This window comes from Prionailurus bengalensis, chromosome B3 (genome assembly GCF_016509475.1).
Source record: "Prionailurus bengalensis isolate Pbe53 chromosome B3, Fcat_Pben_1.1_paternal_pri, whole genome shotgun sequence".
Lineage (NCBI taxonomy): Eukaryota > Metazoa > Chordata > Mammalia > Carnivora > Felidae > Prionailurus > Prionailurus bengalensis.
This window is the reverse complement of record NC_057355.1, coordinates 59,109,344-59,130,320: the sequence shown is the minus strand read 5'-3', so window position 1 is coordinate 59,130,320 and position 20,977 is coordinate 59,109,344. Positions and strand designations below refer to the sequence as shown.

At 40.9% G+C, this 20,977-nt stretch overlaps 1 protein-coding gene and 1 pseudogene across 1 annotated transcript; one reads left to right on the top strand and one right to left on the bottom strand.

Annotated features, from left to right (window-relative positions):
- Positions 1–6,918: 6,918 nt before the first annotated feature.
- Positions 6,919–7,773, bottom strand: LOC122467850 (annotated as a pseudogene).
- Positions 7,774–12,140: 4,367 nt separating this feature from the next.
- Positions 12,141–15,855, top strand: LOC122468706 (E3 ubiquitin-protein ligase RNF4-like). The gene is made up of 2 exons (XM_043555537.1): positions 12,141–12,381; positions 14,824–15,855. Exon 2 carries the CDS (start codon positions 15,082–15,084, stop codon positions 15,649–15,651), a length of 570 nt encoding a protein of 189 aa, XP_043411472.1. The 5' UTR covers positions 12,141–12,381; positions 14,824–15,081; the 3' UTR covers positions 15,652–15,855.
- The last annotated feature ends 5,122 nt before the right edge of the window (positions 15,856–20,977 follow it).

Below are 20,977 nucleotides of genomic sequence, written 5' to 3'. Positions count from 1 at the left end.
TGTACAGATGAGGAATGGGATCCCAGGCAAATTAAATGACTTAGGGTGACACAGTGCTCTGCTGGCATAAAAAACATGCCTCTGTCTTTTAGCCAGTGTTCTGTTCCTTTTTTTTTTTTTTTTAATTTTTTTTTTTTGACATTCATTTTTGAGAGACAGAGACAGAGTGTGAGTGGGGGAGGGGCAGAGAGAGAGGGAGACACAGAATCTGAAGCAGGCTCTAGGCTCTGAGCTGTCCGCACAGGGCCCGACGCAGGGCTCGAACCCACGAACTGTGAGATGAACCCACGAACTGAGCTGAAGTCAGACGCTCAACCGACAACCACCCAGGCTCCCCGCTGCAATCTCTTATGACAGAGATTACTACATTTTGGACCCCACTGGGTTCTTTCAGTGTGTAACCATCACTCTCCAATTCATGTAATGGCTTTTTAAAATTTTTAGTTTTTATTAAATAGTTCTCTTGCATTTTCTTATAATTCTCCCTTTCAGAAAAATTTAGAAGGGCCCAAGAAACCAGAAAAAGACAGTATATGATATGATGCAGGTTCTAGACCTGCAGGGTCTAGACCTGCAGGCCCAAGAGGATCCCATACCTTAAATGACCAAAGCAAGTGACAGAAAAAGCTCTCAGGTGGGAGCCATGGACTAAGGCAATTCATCAAGGTCATGTAGGGAAAAACATCTGGAAGAGACAATCCAAAGGAATACAGAAATTTGCATCAGAATTCAGCAATTTTAACCTGGAACTTCTCTGTTGACCCAAAGACCTACAAGGAACATCGAGACAAGGCTGTGACTGTAGCTTAGTGGTTTGTGTGTAATATTCCTTAAGAATGGTGATCAGAGCTTGGCAGCTATGGCAGAAATCCTGCTCACCCCTTGTTCAGAGCATCAGCATTTGCCTATCTCAGGTGTTCCAAGCTGAGCTGGTACTTCTGATCTCTCTCTCTCTCTCTCTCTCTCTCTATATATATATATATATATTTTTTTTTAAGTTATTTATTTATGTATTTCTGAGAGAGAGAGCCAGAGAGCGAGCAAGCACACACGTGTGAGGGGGGAAGGGACAGAGAAGGTGGGGAGACAGAGGATCTGAAGCAGGCTCTGTGTGGAAAGTAGAGAGCCCGATGCAGGGCTCGAACTCATGAACCGTGAGATCATGACCTGAGCCAAAGACAGATGCTTATCAGACCCAGGCGCTCCCATTTTATATATTTTTAAATGGCCTTAACATTTTTTTCTCAACCTCTTTAAGCAGATACACCCACAGGAAAAGGTCCAGAAATGTATTCAATAACCTCTTAACAACAGGTAGGGCCTAAAATGGCAGGAGTAAGATAAAAGTAGACTTTTTATTTTTTAAAAATTTTAATTTCAGTGTGGTTAACATACAGTGTTATATTCATTTCGGGTATACAATTTAGAGATTCAACAATTCCATATATTAAGTCAGGGCTCAACAAGATAACTACTTTTATTTATTAAAAAAATTTTTTTTAATGTTTAGTTTTGAGAGACAGAGACAGAGACAGAGCACAAGCAGGGAAGAGCAGAGAGAGAGAGAGGGAGACACAGAATCCGAAGCAGGCTCCAGGCTCTGAGCTGACAGCACAGAGCCTGACATGGGGCTCAAACTCACGAACCATGAGATCATGACCTGAGCTGAAGTCAGACACTCAACCAAGAGTCACCCAGGTGCCCTGATAACTGTACTTTTAATAACCTTCACCTATCTCACCCATCCTCTTCTTCCCTCTAGTAACCATCTGTTTGCTGTCTGTAGTTAAGAGTCTGTTTTTGGTTTGTCTCTTTTTTATTTGTTTTGTTTCTAAGTTCAACATATGAGTGAAATCATATGGTATTTGTCTTTGTCTGGTTGGCTTATTTACCTTAGCATTGTACTCTTCTAGAGCCATCCATGTTGTTACAAATGGCAAGATTTTATCCTTTTTTTGGCTGAATAATATTCCATTGTATATGTACATATACCCCTCTTTATCCATTCATCTATCAATGGACACTTGAACTGTGGGTTTTCCCATTCAGCACTTTAAATATATTATGCCCACTTACTTCTGACCTGCTAAGTTTCTGTTGAATAATCTGCTGATAGACTTCTGGCATTTCCATTGTATGTGTTTTCTTTCCTCTTGCTGCTTTTAAGATTCTTTATTTATCACTGCTTTTTGACATTTCAATTACTATGTGTCTTCTGTGGACCTCCTTGGTTGATTTTGTTGGGAGAGCTCTGTGCCTACTGGATCTACATTTGTTTCCTGCCACAAATTTGTAAAGTTTTTAGCCCTTATTTCTTCAAATAAATTTTCTTCTCCCTTTTCTCTCTCTTATTCTTCTCTGGGATCCCTAATGTGAATGTTATTACAGTTGATGGAGTCACTGAGTTCCCCGAGTCTATTCTAATTTCGCATAATTTTTATTCTCTCACTTGCTCAGCTTAATTACTTCCCAATACTCTGTCCTCCAGATTGGTGATTCATTCTTCTGCTTCTTCTAACCTGTTATTTATTCCATCTAGTGTATTTAAATTTTTTTTAATGTTTATTTATTTATTTATTTTGAGAGACAGCTAGTTAGTGGGGGAGAGGCAGAGAGAGAGGGAAACAGAATCCCAAGCAGGCTCTGTGATGTCAGCACAGAACTCCATGTGGGGCTCAAACTCACAAACCCTGAGATCATGACCTGAGCTGAAATCTAGAGTCAGATACTTAATCGACTGAGCCACCCAGGTGACCCTAGTATATTTTTTATTTCAATTATTGTGTTATTTATCTCTGATTGGTTCTTTTTTATCTGTTTGTTAAGGGTCTCAGGCTGTCCTCCAGTCTTTTTTCAAGTCTAGTGAGTATCTTTATGATCATTATTTTAAATTCTCTATCAAGCATATTACCTATCTCCATTTCGTTTAGGTCTTTTGCTGTAATTTTGTCCTGTTCTTTCATTTGTGACATATTCATCTGTCTCATTTTGTCTAACTCTCTGTGTCTGTTTCTGTGTGCCCTGCCCACTACTTTCAACAAGGTGATGCCAATCCTTTTCCACAGGGGATAAGCAGCTGCCACAGAGACCAGGGCTAGTTGGGGCTGCTCCACAAAGCACAAGTAGGTGGGGGCCACAGTGCCCACAAATTGTTCGAACTCGTCCTTTTCCACAGGAGATGCACAGCTGCTACCAAGACTGGGGCCAGCTGAGGCAAGCAGTTTTAATAAGGTGCGTGCGTCCTCCGTGGGAGGTGACCTGCCACTGTCACTGCCAGGAATAAGGTCCCACAGAGTGCACAGTCTGGATACACAGTGTTGGCAAGGTTTGCACCAGTCTTCCAGGGGAGGGGACCTACAACTCTAAGACTGAGGCAGGCCCAGCTGGAGGGCACAGGGTGTGGCATAAGCAGTTAGGTAGTGAAAACCAACAGCTGTGCTGGTTTCCGCAGGTGGCCCTGTGTTTATGCTGGGGGGTGGGGGAGGGACTTCCTGGAGAAGTCCTTCACCAAACTTAAGAGATTTAGTAAATAATTCTCCCTCACATATGCCCCAGGAGGTTTTCTGACAGCTGCTCTTTGCCTTATCTCTATGGGCTATTTGTTGTGCTATCTCTTTAAGGACACAGACTCAGTTTCCTATTGCTCTCCTAAGGGCTGCTGATTTTTAAAGTTCTAGGCTTTAAGTCCTGCTGGTCGTAAGAACTCACAAAATTCAGCGCCTCTGTTTTTCAAAGCCAAATGTTATGAGGATTCCTCTTCCTCATGCAGGCTACCCGGTGTGATAGTCTATTTTTCTCCCCTTACACACCCACAACTCTCTCCCTCCAGCAACCAGACATTCGGGGTTTAGCTCCCCACCTCATCTCTGCCCTTCCTACCCTCTTCATTGTGGCTTCTGTACATTTCGTTGTAGGGTTTGTTTTGCCAGTCTTCAGGTATTTTTCTTGGTTTTACACTGATGTGAGTGTTATCTATAGTTGTGTCCATGGGACAAAGTGAGTTTAGGGTCCTCCTACTTAGCCATCTTTCCCAAAAGTCCAGAACAACTGAAAGTAGACTTTTTAAAAAATATATCATTCTGCATACTGCTGTATGATTCGAATTTTTACAGCTTTTATTATTTGAGCATAGTTCATTGTTTTTAAAAAGTAAGATGTTTATACAGGCAGAAAAGAAAAAAAAATCTTGTTAGTCTCACCACTCAGAGATGATCACTTATGACTGTTCAATGTGGCATGGTTAGATTTTCAGGAGATTTTTATTAAAAGAAAAAAAGTCATTGTTGAAACTGAAGATGACACAAATAAATAGAAAGATAGTCCATGTTCATGGTGGATTGGGAGAAACAACATTGTTGAAATGTCCATACCATCAAAAGCAATTTACAGATTTACTGTAATTCCCATCAAAATGCCAAAAGCATTTTCCATAGAACTAGAAAAAATTGTCCTAAAATTTGTATGGAACAACGAAAGACCCCAAATAGCCAGAGAAATCTTGAGAAAGAAGAACAAAATTAGAGGTATCACAATCCCAGATTGCAATATATACTGCAAAGCTGTAGTAATCAAAATTGTATGGTACTGGCACAAAAATAGGCATATATTTCAATGGAACTGAATACAGAACCCAGAAATAAACCCACATTTACATGGTCAATTAATCTATGGCAAGGAAAGCAAGAATATGCAATGGGAAAAAGTGTCTTCAACAAATGGTGTTGGGAAAACCGGACAGCCCCATGTAAAGAAAATGACTGGATCATTTTCTTACACCATACACAAAAATAAACTCAAAACAGATTAAGGACCTAAATGTGAAACTATAAAAATCCTAAAAGAGAACATAAGCAGTAATTTGTCTGACATCAGCCATAATATCTTTCTTCATACGTTTCCTGAGGCAAGGGAAACAAAAACAAAACTAAACTTTTGGGACTACATCAAAACCAAAAGCTTCTGCACAGCAATGGAAACAACCAACAAAACTAAAAGATAGCCTCCTGAATGGGAGAAGATATTTGCAAATGACATATCTGATAAAGAGTTAATATCCAAGAATTTATACAACTCATCACACACAAAAAGACAAATAATCCAATTAAAAATGGGCAGGAGACAGGAACAAACATTTCTTCAAAGAAGATATACAATGGCCAAAAGACATGAAAAGATGCTCAACATCACTCATCATCAGGGAAATGCAAATCAAAACCACAATGAGATATCACTTCACACCTATCAGAATGGCTAACATCAAAAATGTAAGAACAAACGTTGTTGGCCAGGATGTGGAGAAAAAGGGACATTTGTGTACTGTTGGTGGGAATACAAGCTGGTGCAGCCACTATGGAAAACAGTATGGAAGTTCTTCAAAAAGTTAAAAACAGAATTATTGTATAATCCAGTAATTCCAGTACTGGGTATTTTCCGAAAGAATATAAAAACACTAATTTGGAGGGATACATGTGTCCCTATGTTGATTTACAATAGCCAAATTATGGAAGCAGACCACATATTCTTAATATGAATGGATAAAGAAGATGTGGTATATATATAATAGAATATTACTTAGCCATAAAATAGAATGAAATCTTGCCATTTGCAACAACATAGATGGATCTAAAGGGTATAAAGCTAAGTAAAAGAAGTCAGAGAAAGACGAATACCATATGATTTCACTCATATGTAGAATTTAAGAAACAAATGAACAAAGAAAAATAAGACAAACAAAAAAGACTCTTAACTAGAGAGAACAAACTGGTGGGTGGGGAGGTGGGTAAAATAGGTGAAGGGAATTAAGACTACATGTATTGTGATGAGCACTGAGTAGTGTATAGAATTGTCAAATCACTATACTGTACACCTGAAACTAATATAACATTGTGTGTTAATTATACTGGAATTTAAAAACAAACAAACAAAGAGAAGCAGCATTGCACTGGGTGTACATCTTCCCAAGAACATTGCTTTGGAAAAATATTATTTAATTTAATGTCCAGGTTTTTCAAATTATATTTTGACAACGATAAAAGAAATAAAACATTAGGAAATGGTCATTGTTATTATTATGATGTTTATTTTAAGAAATTTATATGTTATATCTCATTTTTATTTATATGTTATATCTCATTTTTTTCCCACTATCCCTAATGAAAACATGGCATAAATGGAAACAATATAGGAACTGGTAAACGTTGTTTTTGCTAGTTTTTGTCTTCTGTCACTCTCCCAATATCTTTGGGCTGTTGCTTTTTACTTTATTTCTTATACCCTAAGCTCTTGAGGAAAAATTCAAGGTCTTTCCTTAATAAAATAAATATTTTGTCTGTGATATAGCCATTAAGGTTTTAGGGGCAAAAATTTGCGTTATCTCTCCTTGGACTCTTGGCTTCTAGGTTTTTTGTTTTTTGTTTTTGTTTTTTAATTTTCATTTTCTAATTCATTGAAGTTTAGTTTCCAACTTCATAATTTTGGTTTCTAGAATTATCCACTTTCAATTCATTACCTTTTTTCTAATTTTAGCCAAATGCTTGTTATTAGGTTTACTTTTTGGTGAAGAACAGCCTAGTCTTCTAGCATCATAATATCCCATGGAATCTCACTGAAGATCAGAAACAGAGATTTTAGAGGTCTCAGACCTTCTCTTTTAATCTTCAAAAAGGTAGTGTCCTACTGTCCTCTTTACTATCCCTATAGAATATACTGGAGTTCTCAACTTGCTGGTTCCCTTTCTGAGTGAACAGAACTTTTTTCAGAATTGTGATATGCATCGAGAATTCATAGTCCTATTTTGATCTAATTGTCTTTTAATATCTGAGTTCTTGCTCTTCTGTTTATAATTCATTTCTGACCTTTGGACAAATCTCTCCAGTCCTCTCTTTAGGTCCTGCTTTAAACTCATGCTGTCAGGGGACTTTCTCAGTTTGGCTCTTGGTAGATATGCTACCTTGGGCAGGGTGCTGGACCTTGATGGGCATCCTACAGTTATAGCAAGAAATGCTTCACAAATCATATCTGATATGGTCTAGTTAAGACTGATCTTAACTGTAGTCTAATTAAGATTAATTAATAAAAATTCATTGCTTAGAAATAATTATCCATTAACCTAAAGTCAACAAAAGTCTTTTTTTTTCTAATATGAAAACATGTAATTGTTTGGAGGGGAGGGGGAACAACTTGAAATAAATTAGAAAACACCTCCACATTAATCATTCTTTGCATATACTTCAAATTTGTACTCAATGCCTTTCTCCTCCTGGACATCAGAAAGAATACCTGGGTATACTGGGGGAAGTTTATATTTCTCCAAATCAAAGTCTGGAAAAAGTGTGTCATTTTCAAATTTCTGCATAATCCTTGTCACAAATAGTCTAAGGTGGCCTGGTTTCTTCGTGGTTTCCTTATAAACAGAACTGCCTCCCACTATCCAAACCATGTCCACTTTATTTGCTAATTCCAATTGCTCAATAACTTTTAAGGCATTGACCAGACTTTTGGCAAGAAAAATGAGCTTCTTGGGGAGGTTCTTTAAGGTCTCAACTGAGAACTAAATTCTTTTCCTTTAAAGGCTGATTCTTCTTGGGAATAGAGAACCATGTCTTCCTACCCATAATCACTAAAGTTTGCTTACGTTCTATGAGGAAGATGTGGTCATTCTTGGGAAATAGTGTACTTGAATTCATTCCTGAGTGGGGGCTACAGCACGCCCCCGTTCTTGCAGATGCCCTTGTTCTGGGACACAGCGACAATGCAGTTTAGGGGAAGAACCATGACAGCGCTGTAAACACCTCTGAGCTGGCTCACCATCCTGGGATTCCCCACCCTTTGTCAAGCTTGGCAGAAAATTGTCTCCTTGGACTCTAGGCTTTTAGAAAAAAATCAAAGGGTAACCAATTTGGATCCTAGATATTTTAAGAGAAATAAAGTATCTGTGAATATTTTGATTGGAAGTTTCATGCATTAAAAACAATCTTGACGCTTTGGAAAGCTGTAAGAAGGACTGATAGAGAAAAAAAAAAAAGAACCCTGGTAAATAGAATTAAAAAAATGTTCAATCACATATCAAGCACTTACTATGCACTAAATTTCATACATCTTCTCTCATTACTTGGATTCAGAATTATTTGTTCTCTTTGGTCCTCTAAAACACAGATGATTTAAAAGTCTATGAAAGGAAGGAGATATTTCTATCTTTATAGCACAGGCCTAACTGAAGGCTGCAGTAATGTGAGATTTCCCCACCCCCATGGGCCACTTCCTCTTTTTATTGTTTTCACGTAGAAAAAAAACAGAGGACTCTTGCTGCTACACAATGCTATAGTGCTATCTGAAAGGGTTTTCTAGGTATCCTTACTGTCTGAAAGTGTGCATGCAATTTTCATCATCTGCAGAGTCAGTGAGCATGTTGGGTTGAGTTCTTGCAGAAATATGCCCCGAATCCAGAATTTGGATGCTATGACTTATAAAGAAAGGGCTTCCAGGAGAAACCAATAAGCAAAAAAGGAGTGGGGCAGGGGGGAAGGGAGGATGAAGAATAGGGAACGGGAAGAAGCCAAGTGAAGGGGTGATTTCAGAAATCCCACACTCAGCCTGGTCCCATGGGAGCTCTAGAACAAAAGAATACCCCTCAAAGTTAGTTCTGTCTTGAAGCAAAGGAGCTGGGCTTTGGTACCTCACAGGAGCCTGTCTCTGGCTATAAGCTATAGAGTGTGTAGTTGGATGAAACATTAAACTCCCAGGTACTTCCAGCTCACTCCAGTGCCTGAGGATAATCTGCAGGGCTGGGATAACGTGCAGGTGCTAGCTGTTAGCAGCAAAATATGAAAAAGCTGGGTATGGACTCATTGAGTCTGGGTGAGGCATCAGTCTGCTACTGAGTGTTTCCTGTTAGGTTTCTCTACAGGACCCATAAGGCATGCAGTCCCAAACTTTCATTAAAAGTTCAAAGCTTTGGGGCACCTGGGTGGCTCAGTTGGTTGAGTGTCTAACTTTGGCTCAGGTCATGATCTCATGGTTCATGACATTTGAGCCTCCTTTGGGCTCACTGCTGTCAGCCTGTCACAGCAGAGCCCACTTCAGATCCTCTGCCCCCATCGCTCTGCCCCTCCCCACCTTGTGCTCTCCCGAAAATAAATATTTTTTGCAAAGTTCAAAGTTTCGGGGTGCCTAGGTGGCTCAGTTGGTTGAGCGTCCAATTCTTGATTTCAGCTCAGGTCATGATCCTGGGGTCTTGGGATCAGCCTTTTTATCAGGCTCCAGGGTGAGCAAGGAGTCTGCTTAAGATTTTCATTCTCTCTCTCTCTCTCTCTCTCTCCCTCCCTCCCTCTCTCCTTCTCCCTGGCTCATGCTCTCTCTCTCAAAAAAAAAAAAAAAAAAAAAAAAAAAGTGTGAATGCCATTGAAATCAGACCTGAGTTTGAATCCTAATTCCACAAAAGAAATTGGAGAAATCATTATTACTGGCTTGACTCTTTTTTTGATGTTTTTTTTTGTTTTTTTTGTTTTTTTTGTTTTTGAGAGAGAGGGAGAGAGAAAGTGAGCACACATGTGAGCAGGGAGTGACAAAGAGAAAGGGAGAGAGAGAGATTCCCAAGCAGGCTCTTGCTGTCTGCCTGGAGTCAGTCAAATGTGGAATTTGATCTCAGGAACCATAAGATCATGACCTGAGCTGAAATCAAGTCTTGGAATCTTAACCGAGTGAGTCACCCAGGTGTCCCCCCCCCCCCCCCCCCCCCCGCCCAGCTTGACTCTTTGTCACCAAATCCATAAAATGAGATAATTATTCTTATATCATAAAGTTTATTCACTTATTTGATCGATCATTCATTCAATAAATATGGAGTATTTACCCCATACCAGACACTGTTCAAGGGCTGTTCTCAGGAAATGGTGGTAAGAACTCTGTAAATGTAAAGCTTCAGGCGATGGCTTTTACTTGCAGTGGTTACTTTCATAGCTTACAAGAGCAAGTAAAATTACCTAAAACCATAGCAAAGAGATAAAAGGGAAAACTTTTTGGCTCTGAGCTGGTGAAAAAAAGAAAGTATGCCTCTACTCCTTTCCACGAAGGGTTTTAGGTAAACGTCTTCATTCCTTCTGGACAGTGTCCCACAAAGGGAAACTTGCTCTCTTCTGGCACTCTCAGGATTTCTGGGAATGATCTTGCTTGGAGAATTTACAGACTGAATTCTCAGGAGCTTCTAGCCCTGCCTCTGTCACAGTTCACCCTCTTTCAAATCTCTTAATTTTTCCTGGCCTCAATTTTCTTACCTGTAAAATGAAGGGTTCTGCCACTAACGTGTTAGCACAGTAAGCAGGTCACTTGAATATACTGGAACCTTATTTGCTATATTTCTATGGTGGGGAGTCAGTACTCAAGCTAAGGCTTGGTAGACTGAGGTGAGTACAGGCCCAGGACTCCACTGCAGATGAGAAGTTTTAACTCCAATCAGATCCAACACCTCCTTTTTATAACTCTTTACTGTTACCCTTTAGTAATTTGATTATGAAGGTTAAGCAATTTAGTAATTGAATACTCTAACCTGGCTGTACTGGCTGTTGTAAGAGGTGCCGGATGCTTGTAACTTGGCCTAGGGTCTCTGTAAACTGTGACATAGAAGACTGAGAGTTACACCATAACTGAATCTGATGGCTCAGATTCAGATACCGTGTAAGGGTTAAATTGTAGTGTAGGGCTAAGGAGTAGCTTGAAAAATAACAGCTTTGTTCTGACACTGAAGGTCAAGAGATTACAGCCTTGCTTTACTCTTGTAAATTGCGCTTCATACTCTTGTAAATCAGGCTTTACCAATGAAGGAAACAAAAGCTCAAAGAGCATCAGAGGCAAGGTCTAGGAGACCCACCGGTTGCAACTTAGGCAGAAAGTCTAAAATTATCACCTCATTCCCCAACTGTTTCTAACTCATCTGGCAACTGTTTCTTAACTCATCTGGCAACTGTTTCTAACTCATCTGGGAACTGTTTCTCGGTTCTGTTCCCAGGTAATGATAAAACGATGTGATCGGCTTTGAAAACTCTGTGCCCCGGCTGTTCAGGGCCGCACTCTTATCAAGAGTGTTGGTCCCGATCCGTCGGCCTTGCCTCTGATTGTAATAAACTTTGTTGTGACTGTCACTGGTGCCCATAGCATTCTGTTTCAGGAGTCGTGTGGATGCAACAATGGTAATTTTGGCTGTGGTGTGATCCCCTAAAATGGTTAGAATATCTAGGTAAAATTCCAAGCATAAGAACAAAACAAAACCAAAAACCTGAAACACATCTTCCTTCTAGTTGTCTGGTAGTTTGCATTCCTGGAAAATTCAGTGTATATAGTCTTGGCCTAATCCCCTGAACTAAGAAAATCTCTAGTAGAAACTTCTGTTCAGTTGTCAATTTTACCTTATAGGAACTAAACTCCTAGAAGCTTCTGTCTAGCTGTCAATCTTACCTTTTAGAAACAAACTAACAAACTGCTGGTACTGAAAAAGAAACATTTGAGGAGTATGCCTACCCAGATGATTCAGAAAGGGCCTAGCTGTTACCTCAGCCTCATTACAGTGTTAAAATCCCCTTCTGGATATTTATCCCACATTTAAATTAAAGGAGCCTGCTTTCCCTGGTTCAGGGAGACACAGCTTTGGAAATGATTCCCCATGATCTCCTTGTTTGTACAAATAAAGTTTACCTTGTGAGGCAACTCCATTTGGTGTAGTTGCTGTCTGTAACTCAGCAAGAACTGGGCCCACTTTGGTTCAGTAACTGTTCTGGCATAGTAAATAGTCAATATATACCAAGAAATAATTGAAAAATAAAACACATTTTTACATGTGCTTGTAAAGCCCAGATTATAAAGCAGATTTTTCATATATTGAGAGATAGATAGAGACAATGTGTGCGTGTGGGAGGGGGGTGGTGGTGGTGGTGCCGGGGCCCCTTGCCCTCTGCCCCTATATGCCTGTAGCGACCACTAAAAACAGCCTTGTAAATTTCCAAAACTTTTAGAGAGGCTACTGCCTCTACTGAGAATCACTTTTCTAGAGGGTGGGAAGTTGCTGATCTAACAATAAGAGGATATAAAAGGGAAACAACAATCCGGTGCCTCCTTTTTATCAGTAAACAGGAGACTGGAGAAAGATGATAAGGACAGGAAAGTCCCCTTTTCTAACCTGGAACACCAGCTTTCCACCTAGAGACTGGTGACAAGCTACCACGGGCTCGGGTTTTGATTGGGCAGTTGAGAAACTAAAACAGCAGCTTAAAAGGAGGGAAAACCCCAGTGCTTTCTGCTTTCCGTCCTGTGGATAACTCGCGCGCGGAGACCCCTTGCTTGTGACCTTGGGTGTGTTCGCCGAATGCCACCACCTGCCGGTGCAAGTTCACGGTGAGCACCCCGTCCCGTGATGTCCCCTCCCTCTGCTTCTCCTTATCCACTGGCTCTCCCTGGCCCTGCGGCCTCTGGGGGCTTCTTCCCAGCCCAGTGTAGCCAGGCACCCGGGTTCGGCTCGCCCAGACTCAGTCCAGGCGCCAAGGGAAGCAGCCCAGAGGCTGGAAAGTGGCGCGCGGCTGGAACTCACTCTTCCTGTTCTATTCTCCCAGGAGAGCTGCCTCAGCAGGACTGGGCTGGACAGGACAAAATAGCTAAATGATTAATGGGATACGTGGGTGGGGTCAGTGGTGGTGGGCAGGCCCGTTGTGAAAGGTAAACACTTGAGGGTGGTGATCTGGCGGAAAGCAGGTGTCTGTGGGGTCTAAGAGAACAATTGCCTGGGTAAGCAGGTCGGCGCTTCCGGTGGAGACCTGAGCACTGTGCCTTCCTCAGGGTGCCCTCTTTCCATTTTCCTTTCGGGTTCCACACTTTCCCACCAGGTTCTAGGGCTTGTGTCTAAATCCAGATTGTATCACATTGTTTTGTGTAACATTCCTATGGCAGCTTAGGTGTTTGTTTTGGTAAAAGCTTTATTGAGAAATTATTCACAAACCATACAATTCATCAATTTAAAGTATACAGTTCGGTGGGTTTTAGTATATTCACAGAGTTGTGCAAACATCACCTCAATTTTAGAATATTATGCTCAAAAGAAACCCTGCACCCATTAGCAGCCACTTCCTATTTCTCCTCAACACCCCAGGCCTAACGACCCACTCATCTTTCTGTCTTTTTAGATTTGCCTATTCTTGACATTTCATATAAATGGAATCATACAGTTTGTGGTCTTTTGTGATTGGCTTCTACTGCTTACTATGTTTTCAGAGATTATCCATATTATAGCAAGTATCTGTACCTTATTCTTTTTTATTGCTTAATAATAAATACTCCATTGTATGGATATACCACATTTTGTTTATCCATTCATCAGTTAATGGGCATTTGGCTTGTTTCCACTTTGGGGCTATTATGAATAATATTATCAACATTCATGTATAAATTTTTTATTTGGACATAAGTTTTCAATTCTCTTGAGTATACACCTAGGGGTGGAGTTGCTGAGCCATATGGCAACTCTATTTTTAATCTTTTGAGGAACTGCCAGACTGTTTTCTAAAGCTGCTGCACCATTTTACATTTCCACCAGCACTATATGAGAATCCCAATTTTTCTACATCCTCACCAACACTTTTTATTATTTATTTTTAAATCTTAGTCATCCTCGTGAGTGTGAAATGGTATCTCATTATGGCTTTAATTTGCATTTTCCTAATGATGACTGAGGATGCATTACTTTTAAATTACAAAATAATTTTTAGAAAGGATTTACATGCTGAGGTTTTGAGAACTTTAACTGTCTATGTTGTGTGCCCAGTGTCACAGAGCCTAGACTCAAACCAAGTCTCCCTATGCAAATGCTTGAACTCTATCCCTTCTTCCCTGAAACAGAATCTGGGATGAAATGCTTCAAGAAAACTCCTCTCGCTGTCTCTGTTAGAAAGGGAACACTGGGCATGACGAACCTCTGCATGGACTAACTGGTTCATTTCTTATTTGCTGTTAGAAACCCAAATGTGCAGGGTACCTGGGTGGCTCAGTCAGTTAAGCATCCAACTCTTCGCTTGGGCTCAGGTCATGATCTCAGAGTTCATGAGATGGAACCCCACATCAGGCTCTGTGCTGACAGGGCAGAGCCTGCTTGGGATTCCCTCTCTCCCTCTCTCTCTGCCCCTCCTCCATGCTCTTTCTCTCTCACTCTCAAAATAAATGAACATTAAAAAAAAGAAAGAAAGGGGGCGCCTGGGTGGCTCAGTCGGTTGAGCGTCTGACTTCAGCTCAGGTCATGATCTCACAGTTCGTGGATTCGAGCCCCATGTCAGTCTCTGTGCTGACAGCTCAGGGCCTGGAGCCTGCTTCGGATTCTGTGTCTCCCTCTTTTTCTGCCCCTCCCCTGCTCACATTCTGTCTCTCTCAAAAATAAGTGAACATTAAAAAAAAAATAAAAGGAAGAAAGAAAGAAAGAAAGAAAGAAAGAAAGAAAGAAGGAAAGAAAGAAAGACCTAAATGTGCAAAGAACTTATTGGTCTCCATTTTTACTTTGTAAAAAATAAGTGTTTCCTTGAGATTCTGACACTGCATCTTGGATGAAATAGTGACCCTTTCTTGGTATGCAGCACTTCTGTGCTTCTCTTCATGTAAGTGCCCCTTGGGCTTCTCCTGCTTCTCATTAGGACATGGAATAAGGAAAGATACAAAGTTGAAACCTTGTTTAAATGCATAACTACTAAAGTATTTTGAAAACACATTTTTTTCTTTAGATATCTATCCATTTTACACTACTATCAATCTTATTTAGATATTACCAAAACTTAATTTCTCTTTTTTTTTTTTTTTTAGTTAAAAATTAAGATTGAGTTGTCTTAAAAGTGGCTCCCAGAAGCCTCACAAACCCACCCACCCACGTGGGAACACAGCACTTGTGGAGGTGGAGACAGGACTGGAACCAGAATCAGAGTTCAAATACACCAGAAAATCTGGGCTCTAAATTCTTATGTAAGTCGGAGAGTGACTGACCAACAGCTGGGGACTTTACCATTCACTGTAAACTTGGGGACAGATCACTTATTTCTCTGAAGACTGGATCCAACAAGCACAATGAATACAAGAATGTGCTGCAGTAGCATGGTGAATTCCAGACAAACCCGAGAATTCCGTACAGCTGGGGAAGGAGGCCCTACTCCTGAGATGGTCTTAGAAACAGAACTGATAGATCTCAGGGAAAGTGATGAAATAGTTGACCTCACCTGTGAATCCCTAGAACCTGCAGTGATTGACCTAACTTGCCACGACTCTGTTGTGATTACTGAAGAAAGGAGGAGGCCAAGAGGAAACAAAAGGTCACTCCAAAGGCAAACTGGCAACTGTGTGGTCAGCAGTGATAAGGAGGAGCTGAGGAGAAACAGAGATGTGTATGTGACCAACAGGACCTCCCATAATGCCCTGGAAGAAGAAGTTTTAAGTTGCACACTACCTGGTTATATCCGGTGTCGAATTTGTATGGACGGGTTCTCGGAGATTGAACTGAGTAGGCGACATGTTTACTCTACAGAATGTGGCCACATCTTCTGTAGTTGCTGCCTCTGCACTTCCCTTAAATATAGTAAAAATTGCCCAGTTTGTTTGAAAAAAATCAGCTGTCATCAGTACCACCGTATTTATATATGAGGTATACCGTATCATTCAGGACAGACAAAACTTGGGTGGATTTTTCCATGTCCTCATGCAGAAACTGCAGGTTGTTGGCATCCTATACACTGGACTCAAAAAGGCTGCTTTAAAAATTGTTTTCTGGGGTGCCTGGGTGGCTCAGTCAGTTAGCGTCTGGCTCTTGGTTTTGGTTCAGGTCATGATCTCACAGTTGGTGAGTTCAAGCCCTGCATTGGGCTCTGTGCTGACAGTGCACAGCCTGCTTGGAATTCTCTCTCTCTCTCTCTGCCTTTCTCAAAATAAATAAATAAAAATGTAAAAAATTTTCTGGAGTATATAAAAAACTTTTTAATTTCTCACACACTATGAGACTACTTTTTGATTCCTTTCATTTCATGCTTTAAGGCTGGACTTTGGTTGTCATCATATGCCAGAAGACTAGTGGTTGTCCTCAAAGCAATTTTTCTTTTTTTTCTCATAGTAATCACTTTTTAATTGACCACATATGGGCATTTTGGATCATGTAAACAAGGGCAACATCCTAGAGATGGTGGAGCAAGTAGATGGGAAGAGACTGGGAGACTGACAACTTTGCAGGTCAGAGCCACCATACAAATTTGGACTTGTACTTGAGAGACAAATAAACTTTATTCTTATTTAAGCAACCATATACTAGGTCTTATTTAGAGCAATGGAAACTTTATTTTAATTAATGGACCAGGTAGGGTGCTGTCTCTGGGTTTCTCTGGATTTCCTGATTCCATTGGAGTGGAAGGAAGTCAGTCCTTTCTGACCACTTCTCCACCCAGCAGGGCAGAGGTGGGTACATGGGCAGGCACCATGTCCTCTGAGACTCCTGCTGGCCTTTGAGGCCAGTTGGAGGAGTTGCCTAGGCACATGGGAATCTAGAGTTGTGGTTCTGTGCTTTCTGACCTGCCAGAACACAGAGGAGATGCCGTCACCCTGGCTTTACAGGTGTGGCTGTGTCCACCACACTGGTCAGCTAATCAACAAGTGGCACGCTTCTCTGTTAACAAACACATCACCGCACCACCATCCCAGCTGCTCTAGGGCCACTGCCCACCCTCTACCTCCCAGCCAAACACAGACTAGTTCTTTTTTCTTTTGCAGAGGATCATATAGCACTCACAGTTCAGACTGCACTTTAGAACTGGAGAGAATGAGATTTCTACAGTGCTCCCTCCTTTTTCCTCAGAATGAAATGGGCAGTAAAGTTTGTTCCTTACTTACTATGGCTGTAGCAGTGCTGCTCTCCTCCATGGAGGCTCGGTCGTGCTGATGGAACAGTGCCCATCCCTGTGTCATGTTTGTCTACACAATGCATTCTCTGAAATGTTCCATACCCCAGGCTTCATTTGCTTGATGTGGCACAGGATATGCAAGATAAATGTGGTATACTCTCTTCTGTGTGTTCCTTTGTATGTTCTAAAGTGAAAAGAGCGGGGCGCCTGGGTGGCGCAGTCGGTTGAGCGTCCGACTTCAGCCAGGTCATGATCTCGCGGTCCGGGAGTTCGAGCCCCACGTCAGGCTCTGGGCTGATGGCTCAGAGCCTGGAACCTGTTTCCGATTCTGTGTCTCCCTCTCTCTCTGCCCCTCCCCCGTTCATGCTCTGTCTCCCTCTGTCCCAAAAATAAATAAACGTTGAAAAAAAAAAATTAAAAAAAAAAAAAAGTGAAAAGAGGAAGAAAAAGAACAGGAAAATGAAAAAAATTGAAAAAAGTTCTAAATATTATCTTCCTACATTTCAATAGATCATTTTATGTACCCCACTTTGGAAACTATTAATTGCTCTGTGACCTAGCACACAGTGTATCAGAAAACCGGCTAATGACTGAAACATCTGAGGTGCCTATTAAATGCAGATTCTGCTTTTATACATCTTGTCCATGTGATCAGGATAAAGAGCAGAGTCTCTCCAGCTTGTCAGCAGCCCTCAACCCTCCCTATTGTATCCTGCCTAGCCCACTACACATTTCCCTTACCTGCCAAGCTCATGTAGACATTTGAGTTTTTGGCTCTGCTTTCAGAGGAAAAAATAGAGGAGATTCTGAGTTTTTCAAAAAAAAAAAATCAAGATAAATTTTATAGACAACAAAATGCATTGATCTTAAGTGCATAATTAGACGAGTTTGGGCAAATATATACGTTCATAATGACCAACACCCCAATCAAAATACAGAACAATTCTGTCATTCCAGAAAGTTCCCTTATATCTCCTTCTAGTCAATCCCCCCCCACCCCCCCACCCCCTCCAACCCCCGCTCCCGCACCCCCGCACAAACAACCACTGTTCTGATTACTGTCACCAAATACATGCTTGGGAACACTGACTTTTATGACTTCATTGTCTAGTTCACCTCATCATCAAGGAAAATATGATAGGGATTTGGAGTATAAGCAATAGGCAGGGATCAAATATTTGTTTTAGTGGGAACAAGACTAATATTACCTCTTTTAAGAATTGAAGCAAGAAATAAGTCAGTCAGAGAAAGACAAATACCATATGATTTTACTCATGTGGAATTTAAGGAACAAAACAGATGAACATATTTATTCAAAAATAGACAAACCAGGAAACAGACTGTTAATGATAAAGAACGAACAGGGTTAGTGGATGGAGGTAGGTTGGGGATGAGCTAGATGGGTGCTGGGTTAAGGAGGGCACTTGTAGGAATGCACACTGGGTGTTGTATGTAAGTGATGAATCACTAAACTCTATGCCTGAAATTATATTACACTGTATGTTAACTAACTGGAATTTAAATAAGAACTTGAATAAAATAAAATGTTCAAAACAAAACAAAAAAGAAGAAAAGCCTTTTGTGTGGACAGTTAAGGGTACAGCAACTATTAATAAACATTAATTGAATGCAAAAAATAGAAGGAAGAAAGTGTCATTGATAATGACACCTGCCATTCATTAAGTAATAGCTGTGTTCCAGGCATAGTACTAGGCACTTCACACATCACAGGCAGTCAATGCATAAACCTAGGCAAGAGCAGGAACCCAATAGGATGTAAGAGCAGAAGCTGAATGGAGGTGCCACAGGGCATACTAACTTGAATAATTTGGCTGACTATTGTACCTAGCTGTGGAAAGAAGTGAGAAATAAAGAAAAGAAGAATTAAGGCCACATTATGCATAGAGCATTGTTTGCTGTGTTATGGAGTTTAGAGTTTATTTTACAGGTGCTAAGGAGCCCTTAAAAGGCCTGGAAAAAAGCCTCCAGAGAAAGATTCTTAAGGATTCAGCATGATCTTCAGTGAAGGCCAAAGATGCTGTTTGAAAAGTTGAGGGGAAAATATGGTAGTGGAATTAGGAAGGGAAGATCCTGCTGTTGACTTTCCTCTCAAAATAGAAGTGAATTTCATGAAGTGTATAAGAAAAGGATGAAGTAATCTTGGTCTGAGGAATTTGGTAGTCCACTGTACTCTCCTGCCCTCAGATGTCTAGCAGTTCCATTTTAGAACAGCCAGCAGAGCTATGCAAACCTTTTGAGCTGTGGCAACTCCTAGGAGATGGTGTTTGTTCAAAGGTGGCAATGATAGGACTCCAGGGGAGTAGCTGTGGAAGTTTGGATTTAGCTTTCAGGTACCTTTTTGGAAAAGTAGAAGCTCATTTGGCCAGAGTGGAAATGGAATTAGGAGAGATGGACATTCAAATTTACTCACTTGAAGCTTGATCTAGCTTTAGACCAAGTTAGCCCCACAGTGAGATAATCTGGCAATGTACATCTATCATTTCCCGATGTTCACTGAAGTTATAGCAGAGAATGAAAACCACATTTCTTGAGCTGTAATACAGCTGGATTTCATCAACCACAGATTGAAATTGAACTATTCAAGAAAGGGGTTAAGAGAGACAGAGGAGAGAAGTCAGACTCAAGTTTCAGCAAGGTCCGGTGTTTTCCAATTCTCTAGTCCACACTGAATTCATCCCTATTGTAAATATTAAATACACCTGCCAAGAGAAACAAGTTACTCTCCAAGAACCTAAAATTGTTACAAAGGATAAACTTTTAGGTTCTTTCCTTAGTTACATCAACTAGATCCCACTGATATGCTATTAAAATCTGTGTACTGGGATGACTATCCCAGGGAGTATTAATAAAGTAAAATAGGTTTCAATGACATCATTAGCTCAGTGTCTATCTCTAAAATAGTAGTCTCCCTGTAGCAAGAGCCAGGAAGCAACAGCAGCCAACACTTGAACAAATGCACACAAACTCCTAAGGTTTCTTACCTACTGGCCTCCTTGGGCTTTCCTGACAGCCTCATGGGTACTTAGAACTGACAAAAGTCTCAGGGAGGTACAGGCCTTTGTCTGTGGGCCCTGCTATCCTAGTGCCCTATCCAGTATTCCCTGGCTGTGTTGAGATCTGAGGCTAACAGACAAAGTTGGGCCCTACTGGGTAATTCATGGTTAGGGACAGCAGGCTATTCTGCCAGCCTTATTTATAAATAGTTTTAGGGGCACCTGGGTGGCTCAGTTGGTTGAGCGTCTGACTTCAGCTCAGGTCATGATTTCACAGTTCGTGAGTTTGAGCCCCGCACTGGGCTCTGTGCTGACCGCACGGAGCCTGCTTCAGATCCTTTGTCTACCTCTCTCTCTGCCCTTACCCTGAGCATGCTCTCTCTCTCTCTCTCGCTCTCTCTCTCAAAAATAAATAAACACTAAGAAAATATATTTTAAAATATTTAAAAAATAGTTTTGGACATTTTTAATACATAGTATTAGAAGTAAAACACACGGTTTTCTTCTATCTCCAATTCCATAGTTCAATTTCATGGTATTATGCAGGTAGGTTTCTGACTTTGAGAAAATCTTTTTCTGTTTCACTATCCAGTGACTATTCACTGACAGTTCTAGCATGATCACTCTCACTGTATGGGAGACATTAATGAGGGTAACATTTGATATGGGCCCTTCCCTTACCCCCTTAGCGGTCAGCAGGCAAAAAGATCCTACAGGACATATTCCCTTTTCCTGTGGTGTGGCATGAAAAGGCATATGGCCTCAGATGTGGCTCCGCCAGGAGCACCCACACTAAAGGGAGGACAGAGGGGCTGCTAGTGTGGTGTGACAGGATAGAGGTGGTAGTTACTCATACCACTTGGCTCCCTTGTTGATGAAGGTGCCTTCAGAGATTGAACTTCTCTCTGCCTTTCCTCTGAACAAGCCCAACCTACAGAGACAACAGCTGTTCTATTCTCCAACCAGAAGAGAGAAGGTTCACTGCACTGCTGGGCATGGGCCATTCATTAATTCATTCATTCATCTGCTCACTTACCTGGTATTTATTAAATTTTGATAGCGTGGTAG

What these genes read in the sequence shown, in the direction of transcription:
- LOC122468706 (XM_043555537.1), top strand. Translation starts at nt 15,082, where the DNA reads ATGAATACAAGAATGTGCTGCAGTAGCATGGTGAATTCCAGACAAACC.